A 23,711-nucleotide genomic window follows, 5' to 3' on the forward strand; every position below is an offset into this window, starting at 1 on the left:
CCTACCCAATACCTGAACTTAACAACTACCTTACTAACTATTTAATAAGCTGCAAATTAGGAGTTTATATTGAAGCAGAAGCCATAGTTAAAGGAGAAGTCCAATTCCAGAACAACAATTTACAGATAATGTACTCACCCCCTTGAACAAGATGTTCATGTCTTTCTTTCTTCAATCATAAAGAAATTATGTTTTTCGAAGAAAACATTTCAGCATTTTTCTCCATATAATGGACTGATATGGTGCCCCGAGTTTGAACTTCCAAAATGCAGTTTAAATGCGGCTTCAAACGATCCCAAATGCGGTTGTAAACAATCCCAGCTGAGGAAGAAGGATCTTATTTAGCGAAACGATTGGTTATTTTCATTTTAAAAAATACAGTTCAAATACTTTTTAATGTCAAACGCTCATCTTGCCTTTCTCTCCCTGAACTCTGTGTAAACAAAACAGCTCAGGCAAAGCAAGACAAGACAAGACGTTTGACATTAAAACGTATATAAATTGTATTATTTTTATGAAAATAATCGATCGTTTCGCTAGATAAGACCCTTCTTTCTCGGCTGGGATCGTTTATAAATGCATTTTGGAAGTTCAAAATCAGGGGCACCATATCAGTCCATTATATGGAGAAAAATTTACATTATTTGTAAATTGTTGTTCTGGAATCTCCTTTAATGGTTTGTTAATAGCGAGAACTGGACCTTAAAATAAAGTGTGACCAACCTCAAACATGACCACCTGTGATTCTGTGATTTTGTCAAAACATGCAGTATTTTAGTCTTATGGTTTGGTGACAAAGTTTTCAATTACAGACTCAAATGTATATTTCTATGTGTTGTAGCCCATGCAAATTTACAATCCTTGAGTTTTCTGGGTGCTTTTCAGAGATTTTCTATACGGATGCTACTGCGTTGTGGTGGAGTGTACAATATTGTTAGTGTTTGGTGGATGCTCACTTTAGTGGTGTTCAGTTTGCTGTGGTGGAGCTGAAGAACTTTCAGGGCCGCCTGGAGGTTCGCCTGTGGCTCAGATAACTCCATCTTGATGGGCCCGAGGAAGTGCACGTCTGGAGGAGACAGATACATGCGCAGCAGGGACAAATACACCTACAGACAGGACACAGACACACGGCACCTCTGACATTAGACAAGGAGTGTCATCAAAAGAGAGATGAATTTACATTTCCATTTGGCCACATTCATACAGTGTTTGAGATTGACAACCAAATTGACTAACCCTCAGACTTCAAGCCTCACATATTCACATGATAGTGACAAAGTAAATATTAAAGATAGTGACTTTCATGACTGTAAAGTCTCATCCACAATATCCTTGTGGGACTGTTGCATTGATATTGTAGATATAGGAAAAGCCAGACTACAGTGACTACACAACTTACACCGTAAAGTTACAATGTGACAACAGAGAATGGGAACGTGACATCGTTTTTTCCTTTGGTGATTTGTATTTATTGTCATTGGGTCTCATTCATGAAACACGAGCAGAACAAATTTTTGTGTAAATTGTTTGTAAAGCCGTTCTGACGTAAATTTTTGGATTCATGAAAATGTTTAGATTTTCAAAATGTTAGTTGGTACAAAGAAATATACACCTGCTCCCTACCCAGCGTAAATGATGCATTAAACGTTCCGTGTTCTTTTTGGCAAACCGGTGACACTGAATTTTGATGCACTGCCATAATAAAGTTCATTTGCCCTCTTTTGGATGTTTTTTTTTTTTGTAACTTTGTAGCTGTGTTGATAACTTTAAAATGCAGCGCTCGTCACTGTCACTATTGACCCAGCCGTAAATAGAGGACAGGTGGGACAAATACCGACCAACCTTTCTACTTAGAGCTAGCCCTGAATGGTTTAGCTCCTCAGTACCTGAGCGAGCTCCTATCACATTATAGTCCCTCACGTCCGCTGCGTTCTCAAAACTCTGGCAATTTGATAATACCGAGAATATCAAAATCAACCGCGGGCGGGAGATCATTTTCTTATCTAGCGCCCAAACTCTGGAACAATCTACCCTACAATGTTCGGGACGCAGACACACTCTGTCAGTTTAAATCTAGATTAAAGACCAATCTCTTTAACCTTGCTTACACATAACAAATCAACATATTCTTATAATTCAAATCCGTTAAAGGATTGTTAGGCTGCACTAATTAGGTCAACCGGAACCGGGAACACTTCCCATAACACCCAATGTACTCAGTGCATCGTCAGAAGAATGGCATCTGTTTCTCTCTTATTCCGAGGTCACATTAACCACCAGATCCAGTCCGTATCCAGATCAGATGGTCACTGCAGTCCCCCGGATCCAGTCCGAACCCAGCCCAGATGGTGGATCAGCACCTAGAGACGACCTCTACAGCACTGAATGTCAGCGGAGTCCACATCAACTAGATGAGCCCCAAAGACGGATCCACAGTGAAGACGACGGCTGTCGGCACAAGACCACGGGAACTTTGGCCAGAGGAGAACTGGCCCCCCCGACTGAGCCTGGTTTCTCCCAAGGTTTTTTTTCTCCATTTGTCACTGATGGAGTTTTGGTTCCTTGCCGCTGTCGCCTCTGGCTTGCTTAGTTGGGGACACTTTCTCTTAACACAATATTGCATTTTATTTTATTGTTTTTGATTAACTACCTTTACCTAAAAAGTGAGTTTTTACTGTTGCCTTTGGCATTGTTGATGTACTGTTTCCTATTTAATACTGTACAGCCGCCTTGTCACAATTCTGTATTGTTAAAGGCGGTATATAAATAAAGGTGACTTGACTTGACTTGACTTGACTTATACAACAACTGCCTACAACAATGAAGAAGTAAATATGACCTTTTTTAATATTAAGTAAAATTCTTTAAAATGAGATACTAATAATAAGATGCAGCCGTGGATAGCCTATTCCAAATCATAGCAACTAAAGCACCTCAGCTGGTCACTTGAAGAAGAGCACCTGATATTTTTTCAACTGGCTAAAAACTCCTTGGTGGACACATGTTATTGTTCGGCATATGGCCTATTAGTCTTTTTTTGCATGTATGCAATATACTGGAGTCAAACCTGAGAATGTAGACCAGAATATTCTACTGCGTTCCTGGACGTGCAATTTGCGTCGCTTGATTTCATAGGCGGAGATTATGCTAATTGTGAATGAGCATTTAGGAGCGCCCTATTTACAAATGATTGGAATTCGTTAACATATACATGTTTAACTATCAAATCGGACAGTTACAAAGCGTTTGTGAATCCAGAGGAGAGTTTTCGGGAAGGCCTGTTTTTCGCACAAATTACTCAGATTTACTCATATTTTTACGCAAGTTTCATGAATGAGGCCCATTTGGCGTGTCCTAAAACATGGCGGTGACTACCCAGAATGCAATGCGCAGTGACAGATTCCCATTCTCTGATAACATTTCAAATAAGACTGGAAAAAAGTCACAGAGCAGCACTCACATCTTTATTGCCGTTTGTTGATGGATCATAATGACCATGGCAGTACCTGATGAAGATCAGAACACACAGGAATATTACAAAAGGAAAGACCAAAAGGTATAATGTGATAGTGTTTAAAGTCAGTTTCCTTTTTTATGGAAAAGGAACATGAAATGCATTGCATTTTACTTCTGTAATGTAATATATAACAGGATATTCAACAAGAAAAATAAATTTGATTTTAGGTGAAATTAGTAGTCAGACTTTAATGAGAGTTTAAAGTAGATTGACTTTTGAAGAAGCCTTTTGACAGAAACTTGGAGAAGTCAAAGGCTACTGGTTACCATACACAAAAGTACAGCCTAGGTGGAGCAACTTCATTTTTCTTTAATGTGCACTGATGAATAAGGATAGGAATGTGTATTAAAACAGTCTATTTCGATTTCATGCTCACTTGGTGATGTTGAACAGGGCTTAAAGGAGAAGTCCACTTACAGAACAACAATTTACAGATAAGCTACTCAACCCCTTGTCATCCAAGATGTTCATGTCTTTCTTTCTTCAGTCGTAAAGGAATTATGTTTTTAGAGGAAAACATTCAGAATTGTCCTCCATATAATGGACTGATATGGTGCCCTGAGTCTGAACTTCCAAAACGCAGCTTAAATGCGGCTTCAACAGAACTGAGACAGTTAAGGTAGGTCGAAAAACTCATCATATTTTCTTTCTCAACTTCAAAATCGCCCTTTATCCCTGTTTACCTTTTTTGTTAAGGGTGTTTGATCTTCTTTGCATGTTCACTTTTGAACTTCTGCAGTGATACAGGAAGATGTTGAAATGATTTTTGAAGTTGAGGGAGAAAATACAATTGGAGTTTTTCGACATACCCTAACTGTCTTGAACCAGAATACAAAGAGTTCAGGGAGAGCGAGACAAGACGAGCATTTGAGATTAAAAAGTATTTAAATTGTATTTTTTTATTGAAAATAACTGATCGTTTCGCTAGATAAGACCCTTCTTCCTCAGCTGGGATCGTTTACAACTGCATTTGGGATCATTTCAAGCCACATTTAAACTGCATTTTGAAAGTTCAAACTCAGGGCACCATATCAGTCCATTATATGGAGAAAAATGCAGAAATATTTTCCTCAAAAAACATAATTTCTTTACGACTGAAGAAAGAAAGACATGAACATCTTGGATGACAAGGGGGTGAGTACATTATCTGTCAATTATTGTTCTGGAAGTGGACTTCTCCTTTAAGGTCAGAAAAGAGCAATACTCACTCTTCAGCCATATGTGTGTCTTTGAGAATGTGAACGTAGATGAAAAGAGCCTGTTCGTGTTTCCCCATACGACCCAGAAGAAGAGCCCTCTCCTCCAACAGACCTGAGAGAACGACAGAGAGGAGGGGAGGAAGAACAACAAGATCAGTGTTTGACATCCAGTTTAATTTCAAGATTTTCTATTGAATTTCTCTGACGTGTGGGCTCACCATCAAATGGGAAATCACTGATGAGTCTCTCTGGCTCATAGCTGCTGGAAACTTCCAGAAATGACAGAAGCTTATTCCTGTACTCTCCGAGCTCTCCTGCCTCCTTTCCTGCAGCTACAGCTGGAACACCTGGACACAGTCAACACAACGTATTCGCCTTTATTTCATCTAGACGGAATGTTCTCGTTTTAGACATGTTTATGGATACTTTCTGTCACAAATGATTTTTGTTATATATCGGCTTGAAACTGCATCCGTTTTGGACGGATATGCTCCTGGAATTTAATCTGCGCGACCTCAAAATATATTTGGGAGCATTTGTGCGAGTGCTAGTAATTGTTGTGGTGCGACTTGTTTTAATTTCTTTACAAAACTTTCGCTAAGTACTGCACAGTATATGACTGATATGAGCAGATACAGTGAGCCGTTCTATCCAGCATTAGCTTACATAACCAATTAAACTTCATCTTTACATTCTTAGCTTTAATGCGGATTTTAGATATTAGCCGTCAATCACTCACATTGCGCTCCACTGGAACTCGGAACCGGCCGGTTTTTGCTCCAAACATTTTCTTTCAACCAATCTCTGTTCCGGATTTGCACTGCATTGCAATTAGGGGTATGCGATATGAACATTTTTGATTCTTGACGATTAAAATATCCCTATGATCTGTTATCATTGCAGTTCTGGTGCCTCCGTCTCACGCAACATACATTCACACCATATGTTTACTCAGCAGCAGAATACCATTCAGTAAACACTGCACTTATTTGCAATCACACAAGTACATTATTTTCATGTGCTTTAAACCTTGCCGCTTAAACATTTCATTTGCATGCTGTTCTGACATGCGCTTGCATTTGAAGCGTGCAAAAAATTATTTATATATATATATATATATATATATATATATATATAAAGCCTGTCAAACAGCGCCTGATTACTAGAGTATCCTTCATGAGTGATTTGGCCCAGGTGTTTTATGAAAACACTTTCAAAAAGCTAAAGTCTGTCAGACCATTCTGTTTTTGCTTCAGATATTAAAATTATAATCTAATTTAAACCAGAAACGCTCATGCATGCAGCATCTTTGTGTGGATTAAGTTTAAAAATGCGGAGGCTGCCTCTAATTTAAATGGCTACAGAGAGTTTGACCTGTAATAAAGAAAATAAACATCTTGTATTTGTACTCATATTTTCATTCTTTCTTGTCCCTTTCTTAAAGGAGAAATCCAATTCCAAAACAAAGATTCACATATAATGTACTCAACCTCTTGTCATTCAAGATGTTTATGTCTTTCTTTCTTCAGTCGTAAAGAAATTGTGTTTTTTGAGGAAAACATTTCAGCATTTTTCTCCATATAATGGACTGATATGGTGCCCCGATTTTGAACTTCCAAAATGCAGTTTAAATGCGGCTTCAAACGATCCCAAATGCGGTTGTAAACAATCTCAGCTGAGGAAGAAGGGTCTTATCTAGCGTAACAATTGGTTATTTTAATAAAAATAATACAATTTGTATACTTTTTAAATGCCAAACGCTGGTCCTGTCTTACTCTGCTTGGACTGTTTTGTTCCGGTTCATGACAGTTAGGGTATGTCGAAAAACTCCCATCTCATGTTCTCCCTCAACTTCCAAATCTTCCTACATCACAGTTTTTACTTTTTTGTTAAGGATGTTCGATCTTCTTTGCATGTTCACTTTGCAAAGACTGGGTCGGTACTTCTGCAGCGATGTAGGATGATTTTGAAATGATTTTTGAAGTTGAGGGAGAGTTTTTCGACAGGCAAGGCAGACGAGCGTTTGAGATTAAAAAGTATTTAAATTGTATTTTTTTTAATGAAAATAACCGATCGTTATGCTAGATAAGACCCTTCTTCCTCGGCTGGGATCGTTTACAACCACATTTGGGATCATTTGAAGCCACACTTAAACTGCATTTTGGAAGTTCAAAATCGGGGCACCATATCAGTCCATTATATGGAGAAAAATGCTGAAATGTTTTTCTAAAAAAACATAATTTCTTTACGACTGAAGAAAGAAAGACACGAACATCAAGGGTGCGAGTACATTATATGTGAATCTTTGTTTTGGAAGTGGACTTCTCCTTTAAGGCAATAAATAATTATAAAAAAAAAAAGCTTTAAAAAAATCAGCCCATTTGACTGGTGAAGCTATTAATCATCAGGATGTTGCTGGCCGTTCCTCTCAATTGGCAGCTGTGGTGCTCCTTAATATTCATTGGGTGCTCCTAAATTTTATTTGGTGCTCCTATCTTTTTGAATTTGGGAGCACCAGTGCTACCAAGTAAAAAAAAGTTAATTTCAAGCCCTGTATATTATTCTGTTTTATCTTTTTACCCTGTCTAGCCCATACCCTAACACTACTATTTTTACACAAATTATGACTCTCTTTCAATTGTGTCATTATTTCCTTCACAAAGAACATATATATAGGTAGACAAGCAGAAGAATTTTTAAAGGCATGTCAGAAGCTGAGGCTATTTTCATGGAAAGAGCAGTGTTATACATTTTCTACTAGTTACATAGTAGTCACACAAATGCAATAAAATAAAACTAAAACATAACATAAATATACTATGATGTCTCTATAGTTAATGACAACTAGTTTCCTTTTTCAGGGTTTCTGCAGGTTTTATGAGGGTAAATTTAAGACTTTTTTAAGACCTTTTTAAGACCAACTAAAGAAAATTTAAGGGAGAAAAAAAAAAAAAAAAAAAAATAGAAGGGAAAACAATATAGCAATATAGTTCGAGTTTTACTTTCACTTTCAAATTAGCAGCAATTCACCGTCTAGCAATTGTTTGTTTTTAGCTCGTTTGAGTTTTCCCTCTTTTGCTTGCTTTTCCTCTGTAAAAGTGCCGTGCACATTTTACTTTCACTTTCAAATTAGTGGCAATTTGGCATCAAGCAGCTGTTTGTTTTTAGTTCGTTTGAGTTTTTCCTCTTTTCTTCACTTTCCTTCGGTTTTAAGTCTTGTAAACAGGGCCGCTGCTGGCCAAATGAGTGCCCTACGCAGAATTGTATAAAATATATTATACAGGGTCAAAATTTTCTATTACAGGGTCAGAACTTTAAAAAAAAAAATATAAAACTAAACGAATAAATTGCATTTAAATTGTATTATTTATAAATTACAGTTGCAGATCTAAACAGTTACCTATGACTATGATTTTGACAGTTGTCTAATTGATTTTATTGTCTCAAGCATCCAGAAAACACATAAAAGAAAATTAAGCAGTTTTACTATGATAAAACCACGGTTAATTTTGGCAAGGGTTGTGATGTCCACATGTTTTTGTTGAATAAATTATAGAGGCTGTAGCATTTCTATCACAAAATTAAGTGGATATCTGAATTAAATGTTCAGTCACTATTAAACAAGGATTTGATCGTCCTGTAAGTGTAACAACAACAATTATTAGGCCTTTGGCGCCCTTTGCAGGCATTTGTAATATGTAATGTACAGAAATTGTTTATTTCGTATTAGCCCACATTATGTATTTTAACAGTGTTATTTAATTAAACCATGTGATTATTTTTAATTACCCGATCATTATTGCCTCATTGTTTTTATATAGGTTCATGCATTTTAAGCCATGGAAACTAGTAAGGCAGGTGCGTTGGTGGTGGTAAAATTATTACCGACACTAAAACACGTTAAGAGTTAACGTAAACGTCAACAGCCAAAAAAGTTTCTCAGGATTATGAACGCACCTGAAAGTGAGACACGGGCGGGCGTCATCTTGGCTTTTTTTCGTTTTCTTTTCTCGGCGCCGGACCGCTTATTATGATTGCAGTCAGCCGCAAACATACTTGAGATGAGGGCGAGGGCGAGGACGAGGGCGAGGACGGGGGCGAGGGGGGGCGCGGGCGCGAATGGCGCGTTACGTGTTCTTAGTGCATATGTATATGTTGATATTACTATAGAACGATTTTTTTTAACAACTGGGATGGTGCCACCCTCGGAGTTGCCCTATACGCAGACCGCGTACTCTGCGCCGGTACTGCTTGTAAAAGCGTCCGGCGCATTTTACTTTCACTTTTAAATTAACGGCATTAACGTAACAAATTGTTATTAACAAAACGAATAATCATACACCACGTTATATGCCTAATATAAAATAATAACTTACACAAAGTTTAAATAGGTATACAAAAGTGAAAAATGTGTAACCAAATAAATAAGAAACCTAGAACGTTTATTAGCAAAACGAATAAGAAAACTTGGAACCACGACTTACAACTTGCACGCTTAATATATATATATATATATATATATATACACACAGTTTAAATAAATAAAAATCAGCAAAGACTGTAGAACCAAATAAATATGAAACTTACACTATCACCTTAGATAAATGGCAGAAGTCAACAGGCTTTTCAAAATCCAAAATATTTTTAAAACAGGCGCTTTTGCATTTCGTTCTGAAACTCTTCTGCCAGTCTTGTCTCTCACCTCTCTCTTCTTGTCAGTCAGCTCGACTCACTCTGCGTGATAAATAAAATCTGATCTGTGATGAAACTGTCGTTCGACACACTGCACTGAGCAGCCGCGTTCAGTTTTAACTGTATTGTCCGTTTACTAACTAAACTAAATTAATTTTATTACTATAAAAAAATCAAAACGACAATTTCTTCTACCGGTGACTGACAGATGAATCAGCACATACCGCCATCTACCGCGTATTGTTTAATGAATATTGAGCGACCTAAGCCATGTAGCACAGAAATTACGCTTTTGCTTCACTTTAAAATGAAACACATGAGGACACGATGAAAACAATCGCTCACGAAAATGAATGCCATGATCATATGAATTTAAGACTTGCTGCTCTGATTTAAGACCTTTTCAAGGCCTTAATTTACGGAAAAGCGATTTAAGACTTTTTAAGACTTTTTTAAGACCCGCGGAAACCCTGTTTTTATAAAAAACTGAAATACTCATATGAATTCATAACACTTACGGGTGAGAATATAACCATAAAAAGTGACATGCTGGGGAAAAACACCTGCCAAGTGCTTTAAACAGCACAATCAATCTGTCAAAGCACCTGACACATACAACTATGCTTCTTCGAATTATGGAATATATAAATGTTATAGCTTGGTTCTGCATATTTTTCCACTGTAGCTCATGTTTTTTCCTCTCCATAAATTAGTTTTCAGCTACTGTGAAGTGACGTCACTGTATATAAACTGCCTAATGCAAAAAATTACTTTTATTATTTTATCATTTGCACCTGATTATGCACATTTCCTAATAATGATACGATCTGAAGCACTTATATCTGAGAATTAAACATTATAGTACCTTCAGGCAGTGAGTTGAGATACACTTTCATGAGGCCTTGCACCTTCTCCAGGTAGAGCTGGATCAGAACATTGTGGAACTCAGGCCGTGTCTCGTCCCACATGTAAATGATGTGCTCCAGGTACGGGATGGCCAGCTCCTTGAAGCCCTCCTTCAGGAAGTTTAACACCTTATCTCTGGGTAGAGTCTCCACCTCAGTCAGGTCCTCAGTGAAGATCTAAAAGCAGAAAAAATAATTAAATTCAAGCTCTTCAAAAATACAGAGAGTACACACTGTATAAATACAACCAGATCATGTTTAGCTCACCTTCAGTCCATCCTCTGGACAAATCTTCAGAACCCACGGTGAAAATTCAAATATGATGCCCAGATTCTCCACACCTGTGCAGAAATATACCAAAGCATGTAACTGGTGAGCTGGATCATTTGTTCTACAATCAACATATTGTCAGAAAGAATAAACATTGCATCCCAGTGTTATCAATACACAGAATCATGCTGTTTTAACATTTTCTATACTGTAATTTCTGGAAAAATTTCTGTAAATTCTGGTAAAATGGATTTTAACATTGTAAAATGGAGCTGAGAATACTATACTCTGTTAGCTGAGAGAATCTAATTGGTGGAAATCTTTAATAAAAATATTTAATAAACAAAATAAAAGGGGGTTAGAGTAAGACTGAAAGATTTGGGAAAATCTGATAAAAAAAAACAAAAAAAAAGCGATTTTAAGTAAAATAATCCAGGTTCGCTGTGCCTGTTCGTAGGGCTGCACAATTTGCCAAGAATTATGTGGTTATTTATCAATATGGCTATAAAACACTACTACTACTACTACTACTACTACTACTACTATTACTCGTACTACTACATTTATATTAATACTACTAAAAATGACTATATTTTGCTCTAAAAGAAAATTAGAAGAGTATTTAAGAAAAAATATATAATAATAATAATAATAATAATATAAAAATTATTAAAATATTGCATTTTACATTAGAACTGTAAAATTACAGTACTTACAGTACTAACATTAAACTATCCAATTTGTATTTTGATAAGACATGTGCTTCAATATGGATGTGTATATATATATATATACACACAGTACACAGTATATATTATAAATTATACATTTTTTTTAAGTGGCCACTGCTATTTGATCATCACACTAAGCCACAATGCAAAAAAGAAAATTACATAAATAAATAAATAAATAAATAAATATAATATAATATATATAATAATTACATATATAATATATAATAATTTTTTTAAGTGGCAGCCTGCTATTTGGTCATTGCACTAAGCCATGGTGCAAAAAAATTACAAAATTATAAATTAATAAATAACACTAAAGTTTGCAGCTGCAGATTGTCAAAGATTCTAGCTCACTTCTTGACCTTACAAACAAAAAACTTCTACTAAGTAAATTCTAAGCTTTAATGCGTATAATCTACGCATTAAAGCTTAGAATCTACGCTACGCTCCATTTGACTAGTGAGTACATTCTTATATGATTGCTACGATGGCTTTTGTTCTGAACGCTTAAATGATAGTAGTTGCACTGTCCAATCTATAAAGACTGTGTCTGTTCCTCGAATAGTGAGGTCAAAACGTAAATTTAATGTAGGATCTAGAAAAAATCTGATCGTAATTAAACCAGAAAAAAGCAAAATACACGAACAGAAACCATTTTTAAAGCTTGGGCTCCTAAACATTAGATCACTTGCACCCAAAGCAGTTATTGTGAATGAAATGATCACAGATAATAGTTTTGATGTACTCTGCTTAACTGAAACCTGGCTAAAACCTAATGATTATATTAGTCTAAATGAGTCTACTCCACTAAACTACTACTATAAGCATGAGCCCCGTCAGAGTGGTCGTGGTGGTGGTGTTGCAACAATATATAGTGATATTTTCAATGTTACTCAGAAAACAGGATACAGGTTTAATTCATTTGAAATACTTTTGCTTAATGTTACTCTGCCAGATATGCAAAAGAAATCTCTCCTATCTCTTGTTTTAGCTACTGTGTATAGACCGCCAGGGCCATATACAGATTTCCTAAAAGAATTTGCAGAATTCCTTTCGGAACTATTGGTTAATTTTGATAAAGTGCTAATTGTCGGAGATTTTAACATTCACGTTGATAATACAAATGATGCGTTAGGACTTGCGTTTACTGACCTAATAAACTCTTTTGGAGTTAAGCAAAATGTCACTGGGCCCACTCATCGTTTTAATCATACGCTAGATTTAATTATATCGCATGGAATTGATCTTACTGATATAGATATCGTACCTCAAAGTGATGATGTTTCTGACCATTTCCTTGTATCGTGCATGCTGCATATCACTGATATTAACTGTAGGGCTCCGCGTTATCGTCTTGGCAGAACTATTGTTCCAGCCACCAAAGATAGATTCACAAATAACCTGCCTGATTTATCTCAACTGCTCTGTGTACCCCTTAATACACAGGATCTAGACAAAATGACTAGCAATATGGGCACCATCTTCTCCGATACGTTAGAAGCTGTTGCCCCCATCAAATTGAAAAAAGTTAGAGAAAAACGTATTGCACCATGGTACAATAGTAATACCCAATCCCTCAAAAAAGAAACTCGCAATCTTGAGCGCAAATGGAGAAAAACTAACTTGGAAGTTTTTAGAATTGCATGGAAAAACTGTATGTCCAGATACAGACAGGCTTTAAAAGCTGCTAGGGCTGAGCATTTCCGCGAACTCATAGAAAATAACCAAAACAATCCAAGGTTTTTATTTAGCACAGTGGCTAGATTAACAAATAACCAGACACCACCTGAGCTAAATATTCCTTTACAGTTTAATAGCAATGACTTTATGAATTTCTTCACTGATAAAATAGATAACATCAGAAATACAATAACCAATGTAGATTATACTGCATCTAATATGTCAACTTCTTTCGTCGCACCCAAAGAAAAACTGCAGTACTTTACCGCTATAGGACAGGAAGAGTTAAATAAACTCATCACTGTGTCTAAACCAACAACATGCCTATTAGATCCCGTACCCACTAAATTACTAAAAGAATTGTTACCTGTGGCAGAAGAACCGCTTCTCAATATTATCAACTCATCGTTATCTTTAGGTCACGTCCCTAAACCATTCAAGCTGGCGGTTATTAAGCCTCTTATTAAGAAACCACAGCTAGACCCTAGTGAACTGGCAAATTATAGACCCATTTCTAATCTTCCATTTATGTCTAAAATTTTAGAGAAAGTTATATGTGCTCAACTGTGCTCATTCTTGCAAAAAAATAATATCTATGAAGAATTTCAGTCAGGCTTCAGGCCCCATCACAGCACAGAAACTGCACTTGTTAAAATCACTAATGACTTGCTTCTTGCGTCAGACCAAGGCTGCATCTCACTGCTAGTTTTACTTGATCTTAGTGCTGCGTTTGACACTATAGATCATGACATACTAATAGATCGACTACAAAATTATGCAGGTATCCAAGGGCAGGCTTTAAAATGGTTTAGATCCTACCTGTCTGATCGCTACCACTTTGTTTATTTAAATGGGGAGTCATCTCAGTTATCACCAGTAAAGTATGGAGTGCCACAAGGATCTGTTCTAGGTCCTCTACTATTTTCAATATACATGCTGCCCCTTGGTAATATTATTAGAAAACACGGGATTAGTTTCCATTGTTATGCTGATGATACTCAACTATATATCTCAACAAGACCAGATGAAACTTCTGAATTATCAAAGTTAACAGAGTGCGTTAAAAATGTAAAAGATTGGATGACCAACAATTTTCTGCTATTAAATTCAGATAAGACAGAGATATTACTTATTGGACCTAAAAACAATACACAGAATCTTTTGACTTACAATTTACAACTAGACGGATGTACTGTTACTGTTACTTCCACTACAGTCAAAAGCCTGGGTGTTATATTAGACAGCAACTTGTCTTTTGAAAATCATATTTCTCATGTTACAAAAACAGCATTCTTCCATCTTAGAAACATTGCCAAGCTGCGAAACATGTTACCTGTTTCTGATGCAGAAAAGCTAGTTCACGCATTCATGACCTCTAGACTGGACTATTGTAATGCACTATTAGGTGGTTGTCCTGCATCTTCAATAAACAAGCTACAGATAGTCCAAAATGCAGCTGCTAGAGTCCTTACCAGGTCAAGAAAATATGATCATATTACCCCAATTTTAAAGTCTCTGCACTGGCTGCCTATTAGGTTCCGCATCAGCTACAAAATAGCACTTCTTACCTATAAGGCACTTAACGGTTTAGCTCCTGCGTACCTAACTAGTCTTCTACCACGCTACAATCCATCACGCTCCCTAAGGTCACAAAACTCTGGACTGTTGGTAGTACCTAGGATAGCAAAGTCCACTAAAGGAGGTAGAGCTTTTTCACATTTGGCACCCAAACTCTGGAACAGCCTTCCTGATAACGTTCGGGGTTCAGACACACTCTCTCTATTTAAATCTAGATTAAAGACACATCTTTTTAGCCAAGCATTCAAATAATGCATCTCATAAACTTTTTCTGCAGCTATATCTGATCAAATGTTCATTTTAATCTTTTAGCTCTGGTTTAACAAACCTTCTTTTTCTTAGTTTGAACAGCAGCTACGCTAATTATGTTCCTATTTGTTCTCTGTTTTTGCCATGGGATTGACATCCCATGGTAACTAGGAATTCACAAGCTCCAGTGTGGATCCAGAACACTTAAGAAAAGATGATGCCAACCCTTCAGAGGACTTCAGATGATGCCAACCCTGATGCCAACCCTGAAAACATACAGCACTACCAAATTCTGCTACAAATTTATAGTGTTCTTTGTCTGTTTGATTACTACTACATATATAGTAAAAATCAATGATCTTTACCAGACATCTCTACCATATGTACATCAAGATACTACAGTCCTCTCATGACCCTTCAGAGGGGAGTTGGCTTTAGTGGACTGATCCAGCAGAACCTGCAGAACAATACTATTTGCAAGCATTTATAAGCTTTCTGAATTCATGTTAAAAACTGGATTTGTAAGGTTGCTGAAACTTCAATCAACTAATGACACAAATACTGTTACTAATAAAACAACAGAAACAGCTGTGTGACAATGCTGGCATACAAACAGAATTCTGTGTATATTCATGAAAGTGATGTTTATAGAAATAGGTTTTGTTTGGCTGCAGTAAGGGTTTATTAGGCAGTATCTACAAGGCCTGGTCCTCATCATCTAATCTGTAAGGCATGACATCAACAAAACAGTTCATTAGAGCATCCCCATAAACAAGAGCTGATCTGAGCCCTCCAAATAATATCCAGATGCTTGAGGACACCCACAGATATTATATTCATAATGGAGATTACTCAGGATCACATAAATGTGCACACAACAGTCTAGATGTACGTTCTCAATAAGCAGAAGTTCAGAAGATTGTGTGCACCTTTCTGATGAAGGCCTTTTTTCTCATAGAGGATGATGAGTTCGCTGTATTTGTGGGCTTTCTTCAGCACATACTCGCTCTCCTCTATGTGACAGTGGTTGTTCTCTAGGCGCAGGAGTGGAGACACTAAGGCTACGTTGGTCTGCAAAAAAACATATCCTCTAAATTTAGTAAGTTGAGAAAAACAGGCTGTAAAGGTAGAGATCTGTCTATGCAGCCAAGAGCTTCAGGCATCACAGCCAAGTATTTATACATTCATATATCATATATATGTACACATTTATATTCATTTATCTCTCATACTGACTTGTTAAAGTAATCATTGCCTGACTTGTTAAAATAATGACAGTATTGACAATAATGACAGGAATGAGAATCTACTGAGAATAAGACCAATAAGCATGTCAAAGAAAAGAGTTTATGGGACAATAAATTAATCATGTTTTCTAAACAGTAAATATATATTTGAGTTTATAGGACAATTATCTAAAGAATGAATCAACTTACAATCATAATACTCTATGTTAACTTTGGTTTACTGCAGTAAATTAAAAATAATATATATTGATTACTAAGCTTCTAAAAATTAACAAAATTCCACCAAAAAAGTACTAATATAGCATCAGCCACAATTATCACAAATTATGCTAAAGGTCCCAAAAATTGGGTTCATTTTCTCTATGGCCAAAAATAAATAAATTAAATAATTAAAAAAATAAATAAATAAATCAATTATCACGGCTGTAATTATTTGATCAAAAATACTTCAATAAAAATACTAAAATACATAATACTTAAATAAAAATGGTTTTCTATTTTAATATATTTTCCAGTGTAATGGCAAGGCTGAATTTTTAGCATCATTACCCCAGTCTTCAGTGTCACATGATCCTTCAGAAATCATTCTAATATGATGATTTGATACTCTAGAAACATTTCTAATTATTATCAATATAACAGTTGTGCTGCTTCATATTTTTGTAGAAACCTTGACACACCTTTTTCAGAATACTTGACTTTAAAATTCAAAAGAATAGCATTTTATTTAAAATGGAAATATTTTGTAAGATGCTATCTGTGCACTATGCAGAACTGAGCTACTGAGAACAATCTGAAGGACTTACATGGAGGTAACATTTAAGCAGAGTGGTGTCGATGATCTGAAGGAGCTTCTTGCGGCTCTTGATGGTGGGGGTTCCCTCCATGAGAGGGGAGGTGGTGGAGGGGTCAGAGTCATTTAGCTGCTTCACTAAATGACTGCGTTTCTATCATAAAACAGACAGGAAAAACTAACAAGATTAAAAAGTTTTTTGTTTTTTTTTCTCGATTGCTAAAACACTATAACCAGTCTTTTGAACTAAAATTTCAAAACCATAATGCCATTTTTCACAAAGCACATCCATTTCCCTGAACTATAAACACTATTCCCCTGCTTTTAACACATGAGTCAGATTTGGCGAACTGCATAACTCTACACACAAATCCCTACATTTCTCAGTGCTTGCACCATGTGGTCATTTAGAAAGCACTAGCATTCAATATTGTTCACTCAAGTCTCCAAAGTTTGAGCTCAATTAGCACACAATTACCCAAGTGAAAACACTAGGAGTCAAAATGTATCACACACCAATCAGAACCTTTGATGGAGATAAAAGGGCCAAAGTCAGCTTACAGTTTGGTGCATTTCTCAGATCAGAAATGAAATTCTCAAAACTACTTGTTCAACCTCCACATCATCTAGTCACTTGTGCACATTATACAATGTGAAACGAATTTTTTTTTTTTTCGTACATTCATGCAACTGATTATGCAACTGATTTGTCATTATCAGTACCTATTGTCATGTTGCTCAAAATGTATATGGTTATGTACATAGTTCTCTTGTATATGGTTGTCTGTGCTATAGTCTTACCCCTCAAAACATCAAGTCATTAGCTCATCGTATATGTCTTTACAGTAAATGCTAAAGTTTTGATCTAGTTGTCATAAACCAGGGGTCACCAGACCCGGTCCTGGAGGGCCAGAGTCCCTGCAGAGTTTAGCTCCAACACTAATGAACCACACCTGAACCAGCTAATCAAGGTCTTACTAGGCATACTTGAAACTTCCAGGCAGGTGTGTTGAGGAAAGTTGGAGGTAAACTCTGCAGGACACCGGCCCTCCAGGAACAAGTTTGGTGACCCCTGTCATAAACTGTCAAGCATATTCTACACATTTCTATTAGCCTTTTTGTACATATGCCATGAATTATTCAAGTGAATATTGATTTTCACTAATGTAGAGACTACAGATCAACCAATGATGAAGCCGTTCTCTGAAATAGCTCAAAGGTACATTTCAACATCTCATGAACCTTCAATTGGAAAGCATATATAGACAGAGGAAAACACAAGAGTTACAAATTCTGACAGTGGACTTTCTAATGTATATTTCCGCCTTTGCCCATATTTCCTTTTCTTTTCTATTCACAATGACTGTAATGTATTTTCACATTTTTTTTTTTTTATCTTGATATTTTTTTGTCAGACCAATGCATAGGAACTGAATAGGATTCATAGTTACACTTATACTATAAGTGTAACTGTGAATCCTATTCAGTCTTTTTCAATCAATATCCCACATACAGTAATGTGTAATTTCGAAAAGAGGAAGAATAGGAGGTGAAAGCAGAAGAGGAGGAGAAGGAGGAGGAAGAGGAAGAGAAATAGAAAGGGCGAGGGCAAGAAAACAAGCAGTCTCATATATTTTAGTTAATGCGTGCCAGGGTTGGATCAGGCATGCAAGAGGATTTTACCCCCGCTGCCTGTCCAGGGCCAGTTTAGTCTGTGATGTTGAGGAGGTTCTTTGGCCTGTCCCAGACCAAAGACAGGATGCTGGAGAAGAATAATTATTTTTGTTGTTGTTTGTTGTTCTGTGCTGTACTCTACACTACAATAAATTAAGGATTAAAACACTTGCAAATGCATACATTTGTTGTGTTCAACATGTGATTTTTTTTTTTCCAAGCAACACTTACCAGTTTTCGTAGTATTGTTTTGAATTGATCTCATCAGTGTGTAAAAATGTGTTGTAGTGTGTGTGTTTTTGAGGGTTTGTGAGTCATGTCTGAGAGCAAAGTTTGTTTTTTTTTCAGCAAGATTGAGTGTTTTTGAGTGGAGAACTTCATTTTGACCTCAATATAGTAATTTCGGGGAATTACGGATTTGTGTTTACAGTTTCGCAAAAAAGAGGCATAATTTCAAGAAATGTGTTTAAGCAATTGAGAAAAACTGTAAATACACTCAGTATGAAACTGATGAATCATGAATACCTGTGTCAGGTAGTCTATGAGGGCCAGGTGGGCTTTCTCTAGCTCGGCTCCAGACAGTGCGGGCAGAGGGTTGGGGTAGTGCAACTGTTTGCGGTAGTCAGAGGGAAGGAGGTCTGGATACAGTCCAATAACATGAGTGGGATCTACAAAAAAAAAAAAAAAAAAAAAAGACAAGACAAGACAAGAGCAATCATTTTTTTGAATGGGTTTTTGGTTAAGTGTTTAACACATGCTCAAGATATTTTCAAATTTTATTCTATTACATAAAATATATCAGTAATACCACTTTGTGAATTTTTACTTGTGTTGAAAAAGGTTGCTAACAAGTTTACAAACATTGTTTTGTGTTCAACAGAAGAAAGAAACTACTACAGGTTTGGATGACAAGAGGGTGAATAAATAATGACAGAATTAAAATTTTTGGGTGAACTAGACGCTTTAATAGTCATGTGACCATGGTGTAGTTCATTTATATCCTATGTTTTGCTTTTTACTTTTAGAGCTTGTATTTAGGCATCAAAATTCACAAAACTTGTGTTCATATGTAAATATTATTATGATGAACAAAACATGTAAGAATCATAAACCTTTGTTGGTCACAGAGCTAATTTTCTGCAATAACCCATATGACAAAGGAAATGCCTACTGGGTATTTGCTGAAGCAACCAGGGTGATGCTAATATACTGTATGGGTTGGCCTACAAAAATATGTCATCACTGCAGCACTCTATCATGCATTCATTTTTCTTTCCTGCTCCAATGGCACTCTCTAGTGGGCTATACAATGAAACACAGCCTCATACAGCAAGACCACAGACAAAAATTAAAAGAACTTTTTAAAACTACAATCTGACCATTTTGTAGTTAAACCAGTTGGTGTTAAATTGTCACCTGGATTTTTAACAGTCCACCAGAAAGTTTCTCTTGAACACTTAAATTTGAGTTGTAATTTTTTTTCTTTAACCAACACATTTATTATTATTTTTTTAGTAGGTTACTCAATAAATAAATAAATAAATAGGAATACATTTAAGATATATAATACATAAGACATACATACATTTCCATCTATTTGTATTACATAGTTTTAACATAAAATAATGAACATAATTAAAATAATATATGTGATGCATATTTGTCAGCCGTTCATAAAGGAACAGGTAAGATTTTTGCACTTGAAAAATAATGGAATAGTTTATTAATAACTATCTGAATCTATTTTATTTTATTTAAATGTATTATTCTCAAAATGTATTTATTTAAATTGCTCAGAATTAGCATAAATATGTTCACAGCAAAAACAAATTTATTTAGTTAAATAGTATGAACACGGTTACATATGGCTAGCTGTAAAACAAGCAATATTCAAATATTTAAAATATATCCGTTCATTAGAACTATAACAGAAATCTTTTACAGAAATCTGGATTACATGTTAAAGCTGTGTAATCCAAACAGACGGAAATTTTACATGCATTTCAAATACATACATTTTAAATTTAGGCCAAAATGTTTGTGTTTTTTTTTTTTTTGTATGACACACTGGACACGTCTTTCTTTTGGACACGTACTTGTATGCAAATCTGTTCTCATTTGTGGTGCATCATCACTGCTGTATGAACTCACCTGTGCCTAACTTAGCAAACACCTGCATGGAGTCATCAAAGCGTTTCTGACAGAACAAGTTAAAGGCAAACAGATTCTGAATGTGATGGATCTGTTGTCTCTTGTCTGCATCTGAATCATCCTTCATTTTCTGAGAAAATGACCAGACAAAAATCAAGGTCAGCATATCAGAACACTGTATACTTTGCATTTAGTATTTACTGGATGTTAAAAAGTTTCTCACCGCTAGCTGTAGTGCCAGTTCAAACTGTTTGTCCTGAAGCAGCTGTCGTATCTGGCTAGCTATAGAGATGGGCACCAGACGCCAAACAAAATGATTGCTAGCAACATACACAACATTTGATCTGTGAAATTAAAGAGGGAAAGAAAGAACATAATCAGATCACCTTTCACAGCAATTCAATGAAAACGTGCAAATAAGCTCAAAACCTTTTCAAATAGGATGCATCTGCAGGTCTGTTTCAATAGATCATGGGTAAATATCTGCTTTATTGAACACAAGCAGGAACCAATTTAGACAGTTCTGTTAACCCCTTGGACCAAATAATGAAAAAAAGAACCTGATTTATTCACAAACAGGAAACCACTAAATGTGATTCTAAACATGCAGGTATACACGAAATGAAACATGACTGCCGAAATACTGTGAGTGAAAATACTTTGATATACAAGTCTCACCCAGCGGAGGTGATGAAACGTGGCCTCTGCAGTTCTACACTCTGCACCAGCAGTCTGGGCTCAAGGGTGCGGATTTCCACGTAGCGTGGCAGCACTGCTATGATGTATGGTGGCTGGTGCTCTAATGAAAGATGTAAAAATAGACTAAGAAATGACTTGAGAAATCAGTAGAATCTATTTAAAAATGGTAAAATGTGTTATAAAGTGTTGACACTACTGTACTGTTAACTAAAAATACAATAAAATAAGCGTAAACATTTAAAAAGCAGGCATGCTAAGAGTAGAGGATTAGATGAATTGTGTGCATATTGGGTGTTCTCAGTTTGTGGCACAGATTTTGTGTGGGCCTGGAAATAAATCAATATTAAACAGCTCTTGCATTCATTCACTTCCGTGAATCTGTTCAAATTCATTTTAATGACTCAATTTGTTTGTATCATCACTCAGAAACATCACTTAGGTTCATGGAAGTTGCAAAATGTTTCAAAATAAATGTAGGTCAATACTGCTCTTATTATGACATTTTTATGTAATTTTATATCATGATAACAAAATGTACCATCATGACATAGTTATTTTTGATGGAAACAAGGCTGTTATGAAACCAAAATGTTAGATACCACTAAAATTTGGCAGTTCTTAAAGCCAATTTTTATTCCAAATATTCTTTTCCGTCATTAAACAGTAATGACATTTAATTATTAGCATATTTTTGCTATTATTATTATTATTATTATTAACAATTTATCAGGTGAAAAAAAATACATTATGTTAGGGGTGTTTTGCGTCCTCTTGTTGTGCTATATTTAGTTAGCTTGTGGATATCAGATTGTATATGACACAAAGTAATATTAGACAAGATTTTAAACCTTTTTTTAATGATTATTTTTATTAGGTTGCCAAAAGTTAGTCCAATTTAACACAAATGTGAATTAGAAAATAAAAATATCCATGTTTATTTCACCAGTTTCCTTGATGATGTGATAAGCCGTTCACGCTGTTTTAACAGTGACTGAACTTGTCTAGAGCTGACTAGAGTTTGTCTGTTTGGTAAGACTGACATCATACATACCCATTGCAACAGGAATGTCGGTCCAGTTAAGAGCACATTTCTGAGTGCAGACTCCTTCTTCGTTCAAAACTACCGTGAGGTCATCTTGACCCACTGCGACCTTCCCATCAGCCAATGGGGCCACCAATGGTTCCAGCTGTTTCCCAGTGGGGAACAGTTCTTTGACTGAGCCACGTCCGTCCATCTGAAGAGAAAAGTCACATGATTGACCCCCAAAAGAACTAATGCGAATAAACATCTAGACTGTGATACATTCAGCTGCAGAATCTGAGATGGAAATCTAGTCTCAGCCTCAGATGGAAATCCCATAGTCTGCTCACTTTGCCCTGTTAATGGTTTCACTTGCCCTACTGGGTCACTGTTGTATTGTTGTCTAATAAAGATGAACTCCTGACAAAGCAATGCAAACCATGTGTGTATATGTATGTACACACATATATATATATATATATATATATATATATATATATATATACACACACATTCACATTTTTTGGACTTACCCGGATAAGATAGTAGTCTCGTTTGAAACCCACACATATGGAGTTCTCACACCAAGCCATGGACTTGGGAATGTCTGGAGCGGCGACATCTCCCTGAAAAAGTCACCAAACATGATTTAGGCTAGCATTATGGTTTACCAACAATATTTTGTTTCTTGGTTTCCAAGCCTCAAGACCTGTAATTCATGGAATTCTCTGTCCTTCCAGTAATACAGCTGAATTTTCCTCTTGACTGCAACACACATGCGCAGTTTGGCCTCACCTGAGCTGGACTGCTGAAGAGAGAGAGAAAGAAAAAGAAAAATACGACGTGATTTAAAGAGGGATCTGGGGCTCAATTTTTGAGTTAATTCCTCTAATATACTTCAAAATCGAAGAATGAACTGCTCGGAAATACTTAAAAAAATCAACAAATTTCGTCTGGAGTTTGTTTTTGGGACTCAAAGTGAACTTCCCAGAAAAGTTTGCTTATTCTGGTAAACAACTTCCATTGGTCCTTGGCAACAGTGGTGGACAGTAACATGTACTTAAGTATGTTTCCATACTTAAGTACATTTTTCAAGCATCTGTAGTTTGTCACTGTATTTTTATTTTGAAAAGCTTTTACTTCATTACATTCCAAAGCATAATATCATACTTTTTACTTTTGATCAGTAAGATTATTAAGGGTCTTATCTAGCGTAACAATCGGGAACCAATATTTGAATAAAAAAAATACTATTTAAATACTTTTTAAACACTTTCTTGCTCTGCCTAAACTCCAATCATA

At 36.0% G+C, this 23,711-nt stretch overlaps 2 protein-coding genes across 2 annotated transcripts in view; one reads left to right on the forward strand and one right to left on the reverse strand.

Moving 5' to 3' along the window:
* nol10 (nucleolar protein 10) overlaps positions 1-23,711 on the forward strand; it is a 327,975-nt gene that overhangs the window by 224,648 nt on the left and 79,616 nt on the right. The gene's annotated exons all lie outside the window — the stretch shown is intronic.
* vps39 (VPS39 subunit of HOPS complex) overlaps positions 1-23,711 on the reverse strand; it is a 37,090-nt gene that overhangs the window by 7,990 nt on the left and 5,389 nt on the right. The window contains exons 6-21 of the mRNA XM_051133239.1: positions 23,119-23,217; positions 22,943-23,035; positions 22,440-22,623; positions 21,368-21,488; positions 20,913-21,033; positions 20,690-20,819; positions 19,064-19,206; positions 16,878-17,018; positions 15,755-15,895; positions 15,225-15,290; positions 10,581-10,682; positions 10,274-10,490; positions 4,935-5,063; positions 4,726-4,828; positions 3,461-3,506; positions 957-1,106 (exon numbers count right to left, since the gene is read on the reverse strand). Of these exons, the coding sequence (XP_050989196.1) occupies positions 957-1,106; positions 3,461-3,506; positions 4,726-4,828; positions 4,935-5,063; positions 10,274-10,490; positions 10,581-10,682; positions 15,225-15,290; positions 15,755-15,895; positions 16,878-17,018; positions 19,064-19,206; positions 20,690-20,819; positions 20,913-21,033; positions 21,368-21,488; positions 22,440-22,623; positions 22,943-23,035; positions 23,119-23,217 (1,986 nt within the window). The remainder of the gene's footprint in view (positions 1-956; positions 1,107-3,460; positions 3,507-4,725; positions 4,829-4,934; positions 5,064-10,273; positions 10,491-10,580; positions 10,683-15,224; positions 15,291-15,754; positions 15,896-16,877; positions 17,019-19,063; positions 19,207-20,689; positions 20,820-20,912; positions 21,034-21,367; positions 21,489-22,439; positions 22,624-22,942; positions 23,036-23,118; positions 23,218-23,711) is intronic.

The sequence above is a fragment of the Labeo rohita genome, chromosome 17, assembly GCF_022985175.1.
Source record: "Labeo rohita strain BAU-BD-2019 chromosome 17, IGBB_LRoh.1.0, whole genome shotgun sequence".
In the NCBI taxonomy this organism is placed as follows: domain Eukaryota; kingdom Metazoa; phylum Chordata; class Actinopteri; order Cypriniformes; family Cyprinidae; genus Labeo; species Labeo rohita.